The 9004-nt window shown below is 43.8% G+C and overlaps 1 protein-coding gene across 1 annotated transcript; it reads right to left on the bottom strand.

The window, feature by feature from the left end:
• Positions 1 to 1962: 1962 nt before the first annotated feature.
• Positions 1963 to 4977, bottom strand: AMER3 (APC membrane recruitment protein 3; the record flags this gene model as incomplete). The annotated part of the gene is made up of 1 exon (XM_080624053.1): positions 1963 to 4977. The coding sequence occupies one exon, from the start codon at positions 4975 to 4977 to the stop codon at positions 1963 to 1965; it is 3015 nt and encodes a 1004-aa protein (XP_080480179.1).
• Between the last annotated feature and the right edge of the window lie 4027 nt (positions 4978 to 9004).

Raw genomic sequence — 9004 nt, 5'->3', positions numbered from 1 at the left:
ATTTGCTCTGAGGAGCAAAGCAGAAGCCACCTCTGGATCTGCCATTTCTCTCACAGCTCCTGAGTTTTTTCACAGTGAATCTGGGAGCAATCTTCACGTGTAAGCTCTTGGGTTTGCACAGTCATGTCCAGCGTAGGAGTGTTTCTCAGTGCTGTCTGTCTCCATGGTTTCGGAGGTAACACCATGTTTATCTATTGACTCTCTTACAGTACCACCCCCGTGATTAAGGAAAAGATCCTGAGTCACCTTCCAAAAGATGTAGATTTCCGGCAAACCTGTAGGCCATCTGTCACTGTGGGTGGGCAAGAAGAAACTGGGTAGGAAAACTCAAGTCACACGGCAGTGTTTATATCTGTCACCACAGCCATTTCGTTTAACCAGTTTCAATGCATTTTAATTATTTTCTAGGACACTGTAAAAAGCAGCAAGCCTGTACTGAACTGATTCCTTGAAAGGAGACCATTCGTCAAAGTCATTTTATGAGTATGCATGTTCCATTTATATGATAAAATAGAGAAACCTCTAATAAATATCAGCAGATCCTTTTTGGAAAAACCTGAATTATCTTCTCTCTGGGACTCAGGTGACAGCATGTGAACTGCTATTATACTATATATAGTATCAACTATAATACTAACATCGCAGGTAACATCAGTGCTGACACATGGTGGCATACAGCAGCTGCCATATCATACTCTGCACTGGAAAGTGCTCCAAGTCCAGAAATGTCTATTTGCAATATGTCTTTTACGGCATCAAGATACAGTATGCTACCACTCCTGACAGCCACGCAGCTATGATTCCCTTCTCTGTTTCTACTAGAAAGCAACTCCTCAGAATTAGAATCCCTTTGTGTTCCTACCCTGTGAAGGCAGGGATATTCTTAGCAGTACCCTGTAGATTAATATTCACAACAAATGACAAGTATCAGTGCAATGCATACATTGATCTGCTGTTCTAACCCTAAGAAGGTGGGCCTGGCACTGGTTTCTTACACACACTGGCTGTGACCACAAACCTTCCCTTGCCTGTACTGAACTTCTAAGTTCAGAAATAATTATTAGGATGCTCAGGGGGCTGGAGCTTCTCCCAAATTCAAGCTGAGAAAGTTGTGGTTGTTCAGCCTGGAGAATAGAAGCTGCATGGAGACCTCAGAGCACCCTTCCAGTATCTGAAGGGGGCCTACAAAGATGCTGGAGAGGATCTCTTCATCAGGGACTGTAGCGATAGGACAAGGGGTGATGGGTTTAAACTTAAACAGGGGAAATTCAGATTAGATATAATCGGAAGAAGTTACAGATACAAGAAATCTATCTACATATCTTCTGTATATAAAATACATAGAAGTTAGGATATGAGGAAGAAGTTCTTTACTGTGAGGGTGGTGAGGCACTGGAACAAGTTGCTCAAAGAAGTGGGAAATGCTCCATCCCTGGGAATGTAAAGGCCAGGTTGGACAGAGTCTTGGGTGACATGGTCTAGTGGAAGGTGTCCCTGCCCTTGGCAGGGGGTTGGAACTGGATGATCTTAAGATCCTTTCCAACCCAAACCATTCTATGATTCTAGGGTTTCATAACCTGGTGGTGAGAAATCTGAGCTGAAATCTGGCAGCGGTCTGTGGCTGGCAGCCCGTGTCCACCAATGTTGTTCCCAAGCGGAGTGAGAAAGGAAAACTTTTGCCTGCTTCAGCTGGTATGAAAACTGCTGCACCTTGGTGGAAGATGGGGCTTCACCTTTGTATGGGACTTGTGAGACTCATTCAGTGTGATACCTGCTATATGAGGCTCCTGGTCTGTGCAATTTAAACTCCAGTTACTCCTAACTACCACGCTGGAGTGAAGGTTGGGAGCAACGAAACTAAGAAACTGAGAAACCCTGAGTAGATATCAGCCTCCAACTGTTACTTGTTTCACCTTTGACTTCAGACTTCCCTTAAGCACTCACCTTCTCAATGCAGATGTGTTACTGGTGGTTCCTCCCTGTCGCTGCTGTGTTCGGGGTTGCTGCCTCTAGGTGAGGGGACAGAGCACTCAACTGAGCCATGCCCCTGCAGGGAGTCTCTGCATAACTCCACAGCCCTGGGCTGCAGTGCTTGGGCTCCTTGGGCTGCACCAGGTCAGCACGAGGGATGGTGGAGCTGCATGAAGCTTGCGAGAAAGTAGCAGGTATGTCTGAGCAGACAGAGTTAAAGAGAGGTAAAAATGTTGGTCTACTAACAGTTGTAGCAGGAGCACAGTCACTTGGACTGAGGTCAAACGTAAAGTCTTTTAAACAGCAGAGTGCTTGATTATTTAGCTGGGTATATTCAAAGTTCATCTCACTTCTAGTGACCTTGTCTAGTATTTTTGCTCTACTTTTCTGATCTTCAATTTGCTCCCCATTTTGCTTCAAATGATACAGACTGCTGGGTTGGGAACTCGTCTCATACTTGTATTGGTTTGTGCTAGGAATAGTGGAGTATTCTGGATTTGGGGCAATGTAGTTGCATTCATTTTGCAGCAGTAACTTGTTTTTGTACTGAGATATCTTATGAACTATATTGTTCATTTCACTCCCAATGCATTTGTCTTCCAGGTGCTTGTTTTCATAGCTGATTTTAAATGATGCCACTTGTGTTACACAGTGCTCTAAGAGCTGCACTATGTTAGGGCTGCTCTCTGTTGGTGTGGGGCTAATGTAGCTCTGAAAGTGTCTGAGAGTCAGAGGCTGCAGTGGTTTGTCACAGGAAATAGAGACAGAGTGATACGTTGGTTTATTTCTGTCCTCCCTCTCGAGGGGATCCAGGAGTGAGGTAGCAGCAGTCTTGTAGGAGTAACACGATTCTACTTCATTATTATCATCTAACAGAGGGTTTTCAGAGCTCTGAGAGCCACTCTCTCTGCTCAGCTTTTCTGGCAGTGGGGTTTTATCTCTGGATGTCTCACATCCGTCTGAAATTGTCGCCTTCTCATTCTCAGTTGAAGATGTCTGCAGATTGTCTCCGTTATCCAGTGAGTGTGGTGCAGAGTTTGGTGCTCTGGTCATTTCCACATTGCCAGGCACTGTAGGTGAATCCTTGTGGCTGTCCCCTTCCCTTCCTTGGAAATCCAGATTAGATGTGTTCAGGCAAGAGTCTAGGCTGTGGTCTCTTTCAGCAATGTTTTCTGAGGAAGCCTGGGTTGCATGCTTGCTTTCATCCAAGGACACACATAGGTTAAATGCATTCGATTCTTGTTTGCTTGCTTTCTCCTGCTGAGCTTCTGTGCTCACTTTCTGCTCTGGACTGGGGCTGGTTGGGATTGGTGAATCATTAGACTTTTCTGGCTGTGACTGAGCATTCTGAGGAGAGTCAGGGGAGGAAACGAGTCCTGCATGTTTACGCAGCCAGTTTATTATCCCCATGGTCAGGGAAAGCTCAGTATCACAGAGCTTTAGCAAACACTCTTTGCCTTTCCATGTGCTGTGGAAAAAACCTTGGCTGATAATGTCTAGAGCCGGTTGGGAAGCCATGTTCTCCTCAGCTCCAACATGAAAGCTGTAAATGGACAAAGGGATTTCAATGGCTTGGTCTGAAAAGCTTTCAGATGCACACAGGTCATCATCTAAGACTGAGTTTATTTTTACTTCATTTGGGTCATAGAAGAGCTCATAAAGGGCATCTCCACTGTAGCTGTCTCTTGGAAATCTACTTGGGACCCCAGGGGTCTGAGCTTCCTTCATTTCATCATCTTGTCCAGGAGAGAATGAATCGTAGTAGCCCTCATCACTTGTGGATATGGATTCCTGGTTGTCACTTTTTGGCGTTCCTGTTTCTGTGGAGCTCTCTTTGGAATTGTCACGGTCTTCATCAGGCGACACCTGGGGGCCTGTCACAGATGCAGCAGCCTGGCTTCTAGCTGTTTCCACGTCAGGACCGGGTACCTTCCGTGCCTTCTTATCAAACAGAGCACTCTGATGCAGCCTCACTGATTTGTTGATGTTATCCCAGAATTTTGCAAATTCAACAGTCTCATTCTGGCCAGGAGAGGCCAGCTGCTCCACCCCCCCTTGGAAAGAGCCCATGACAGGGCTGTCTTTATGCTTGCTTCGCCTCAGCAGAACTTCCTTGCTGCTCTCCAGCTCCAGGTGAGCAGAGCTCTCATCAGCAAAGATTTCCCCACAGCCAGTGAGGGAGTCAAAGCTCTTCAGAGAGGCAACGTCTTCACAAAAGGTGTTGCAGCAGTCATAGGAAGAGTCAGACTGCAGTTCACTGTCTGAGCAGTCTTGGGACAAGCAGTCAGCTGCAAAGCTTTCTCCAGACTTGAAAAGGTAATTCGCAAGGCTCCCGGACAACTGGCTCTTGCAGGCTGGAGAAGACAGATTCTTGTCCTTCTCCATCAGGAACGTGAGGCTGTCTGGTTTGTTTTTTCTTATATGGAATATATCTCTGAGCCCTTTCTTAGATCTCTTGAGGGAAATCCTCTTTCTGGGAATGGTTTTTGCGACAGCTGGTACAAAAGGCATCTGTGGCACAAAGTTCCTGTAATCGATCATCTGGCTGCTGCATGCAGACTGGCTGGGGCTGACCACACACTCTTTCTTACTGCTGGAGGAGCTCGACATCCCTGAAAAGCTGATGCTGTTCACAAGCCGGCCCTTACCCTTTCCAGAAAACCCTTCCTCACAAGCCCTACTGCTGGAGCTGCAGTGCTCTGTTTTGTCTGCCTCAGCAACGCAGTCATGGGTTTTACTCTTCCTTACAAGTTTGTAGGAGGACCCATATGATTTTTCCAGGCTGTGGTCACCAGCTCCATTCCTTGTTGCTCTGGTAGAAAATCTGTAGTTCTTGTGTGTGGCCAAACATGCCAGCTGGACTTCAGCTACACTTTGGTTTCCCTCCAGAGCTGCTGTTTTGTCTTTCCCTGTGTTGTCTTTGCTTATAGGAACTGGGAGCACTGGTGGCCCTTTCTCATGTTGCACACTGGATTTTATGAAGGTCTTTCCCCTCTTGAGCTCCATCCTGCTTCTTCACATCTGTTTCTGTAACAAAAGCAGCAGCAGAAAAATATTGTGAGGTTGGTGAGAAGCAGTTGTAAACTTCAAAAGCAGCTGGACAACAAAGGGATGGGTATTAAACATTAATAGAATGGGCTTGTCACCAGAAATTTCCATCACAGAGTCATGGCATTGCATGCGAAACTGGAGGTACATTGGTAATGGTTGGAAGATCCTTTCCTGCCTTGTATTGACTGGAATATTGAGTAAGTCAATGAAGTTACATAAAGAAGACGGTATGCATTATGGGTTGGTCCTGAAGCTCAGAAAACATTTCGTCTGTTAGAAATGAGGGGGTTTGGGGTTTAGGGTTCTAATTTCAAGGGGGCTTTTAACCAGATAGATGTCCTATTCCAAAAGTAGAAGAGGCATCAATAAAAAGCAATGCCAGAGGAACTCAAACGTGCAAGTGTGTGTGCATCAGGGAGGCAGCAGTTCATAAATCACAGATTCATAGAATAGTTAGGGTTGGAAAGGACCTTAAGATTATCTAGTTCCAACCGCCCCTGCCATGGGCAGGGACACCTCACACTAAACCATGTCACCCAAGGCCTCATCCAGCCTGGCCTTGAACACTGCCAGGGATGGAGCATTCACAGCTTCCCTGGGCAACCCATTCCAGTGTGTCACCACCCTCACAGTAAAGAATTCCTTCCTTATATCCAAGCTAAACTTCCCCTGTTTAAGTTCTAACCCGTTATCTCTTGTCCTGTCACTACAGTCCCTAATGAGGAGCCCCTCTCCAGCACCCTTATAGGCCCCCTTCAGACACTGGAAGGCTGCTATGAGGTCTCTACTCAGCCTTCTCTTCTCCAGGCTGAACAGCCCCAACTTTCTCAGCCTATCTTCATACGGGAGGTGCTCCAGTCCCCTGATCATCCTCGTGGCCCTCCTCTGGACTTGTTCCAGCAGTTCCACATCCTTCAATCTGTGTCTTTGAGGTGAACAAAGAGCTCAAGGTGGACCAAGCTGAGAAAATGGATCAAACACTTGACACATGGTGCTCACTTTATATTAAATTGATCCTTACCTATGAATAGAAAATCATAAACCTTGGTACTACTGTGGAAAGCATGCTGAGACTGAATTACTGCATTTGCTTCCTCCTGAGCATAATACATCCTTTTCTGCACTACTGCTTTTACTGTAAAATGTCAAAAGTGCCACACTGAAAATCACTGTTAACTATGCCAGAAGTGTCATTTCCAGTTTAGAAAGGCCAGTGTAGCACACAAGGCATTTTCACATTGTATCTGCATTGTGCATCACTTAGCTGTTTCAAAAAATATTCAATTTTGGACTCTGCCTGTATGGTTTAGTACTGAATCTGGTTTATGTTCCCAGAGATCTAATTAGTCATTAATTATTTTAGCCATGACACTTTCAGTTTTCCAGCAGTTATTCCATTGACAGATCTGATCCTTTCCTGGCTTGATCAACTTGAATATTGAGTAAGCCCACGGAGTTACATAAAGGTAGGACAGGGAAGAAACAAGCACTTCCTAAAAGCTGGTAGAGAAACCAGATTTTTACTGGATAGGAAGCAGAACAAAGCCTCCAAGTTCTACTCATGAAAGAATGTGCTTGCATCCTTCCTTAATGAAATCTCAGTTAATGATTTATGTTGTTTTGAATTGTTCAGATGTAATAACAAAAATCACTTAGAGCCACTGAGCTCGGCACCACACACAAACAACACAATGCTATCTCTAGCACTCCTTGACAAACCGTATGTAACTGCTCTGATGAAATGAAAAATCACCAATACTCCCTTGAGAACAATCTTAGATCTCATCTGTGGATCCAGACCTACACACAGTACAAAGACAGCCAGGGAGATTTTAAATTCAGCACGAAGCTTAGCCTTCGTACACTCTGAAAGTACAGCTTAGAGCAGTCTTTAGTGTACCTTGGACTATAACAGCTGCCTACAGCCTCCAGAGGCTTGCCAATTGCCAAGGAACTGCTGTGAACAGCAACACTGAGCAACAGCACCTTGCAGGCAATGCGGAGTTGTGTCACCTGCAGCAGATCCCCAGCAGGCAGATCATAGAATCAACCAGGTTGGAAAAGACCTTTAAGGTCATCAAATCCAACCATTGCCCCAGATCAGTGACACCCTGTTTCTCAGAAAAACTGCAGTCTAGCAGACGATTAACAATATTGGCAAACACATGTAGGTCAGTGACAAAAAGTGGAAAAGGTAAGGGTAAGATGTGAATATTTAACATCAGGAGTATGGATGCTATGGAAAACATGGGGAATGGTTATAGGTAGACATCTATCAGTATGATTGAGATGTTGGCACATTTATTTGCATTAGGGGCTGCATGTGAGTATTGCAGTGCCAACTTAATGAAAGCCAGTAAACATTTTACTACGCTATCAGGTATGTAGAGTTCACTGATGCTGCAGAAAACTTGTTTTGCGTATATAGAAATAGGTCACTGGGACATGATTATAGTCCTCTTCTGAAAAGCAAGGTGTGATTGAGAAGAAATTCAGTGTGCAGAACTCCATCAGAGCTGTGAAAACAATCAGAAATAGCTCCGGCAAGACCAGGTATTAATATCCCCAAAATAAAGTGTCTGACATCTCAGTCCTTTGCAATTGTTGATGTAGGTACTGTGTCCCTGTGGGAAGTACTGCTGCCGAGAAACTCCTTAGAGATCTGTGACATGGCAAATGTTAGTGTTACAACAATGTTATGTAGGACTCTTTGAAGCCCTGCAGCTATTTCTGCCTGTTCTGAGTATTAATCAAGGGTCATTTTTGTAGGAAATTGCATACTTGGATTTTTTTCTGTAGGAACATTCAAAAGGCTTTAAAAGTGGATTTGGGATTTGTTTTATTGCCAACTATGAAACTTGTTAAAACTAAGAATTCTGGATGCCATTAGATAATGTTTTGAATAAAGAAATCTTTGATCTGAATTCTGTCTCCTTGATCTGAAACACAATGAACTACCAGTTTGCTAAATGGTTTAGAACTAATTTCATAACTGGGCCTACAAACTTCAAGGCTTGTTCTTCTGTCTGCTTTTTATAGGTTAGGTGAATGGTTTTATCATGAAAGCCCAAATGGCCTGAATAACATCTGTACTGAAAATATATGTAGTGTAGTAATGTTAGCTACACTGATGGTAGCCTATTGTACTTTTTGAGTTTCCCCTGATAAGGAAGAAAAGGTGTAGGTTTTTTGTTTGTTGTGTTTTAAAATCGAATATACATACAGTCACCAACTTTGTATTCTAACTGTTTAATGTCTCTAATCCCATATATTCTTTTTCCCATTTCCCCCAAGATTTGCGCCAGTCTGATTAGTATCTATTTCATTGTGTCGTCCTGCTTATTGTGTTTTAACACGGGCACAGGTTCAGGAATCTTCCCCATTAAAAATGTTAATTAATAAATGGACACAAAGAAGGGGAAGATCTACTCAGCTCTGACTGCAGAGCCTGCAGGGTTTTAACCAAGTCATCTCAGATGCTGTTTTGTAACTTCTCATCCTATGAGTTCCTTTTCATCCTCATGTGCTATCCATTATCATTAAGCTTCTTCCCAAATATAGAAGAGAAATATTTATGCAATGCCACTCTCTTTCTATATCTATTAGTACTTTTAGCACTTTTGGTTGTAATGGACTATACCATGGTACCTTTTTTTTTCTCTCTGCAGTGACTCAAATTTTATCTCTCACCCCAGAAGCGGTACCAGTGAAGTTAGAAACATAGCAAAGTGCTGTAAGGGGAAGTTATCCTCCAGTGCTTATGTAAAATCCCATGAAAAATTATTCTAGGTCTTTAACAAATGGTCCATCTTCTCTGGGATTTCTTGACCCATGCACTTTGCTACACTACTGCCTGTCTCTGGTCTTCTCTTAGACTTAAGTTGCAGTATATCCATTCTTCCACAAGGATAAAGGGTATATGAGGGACTGATTTCCACCTTTGCAAGGGAAATACATTTTGCAATCAAAAATCACTGTAAAG

This window comes from Psittacula echo (assembly GCF_963264785.1).
Source record: "Psittacula echo genome assembly, chromosome: 7".
Classification (NCBI taxonomy): domain Eukaryota; kingdom Metazoa; phylum Chordata; class Aves; order Psittaciformes; family Psittacidae; genus Psittacula; species Psittacula echo.
This window is presented reverse-complemented; position numbering and strand designations above follow the sequence as displayed.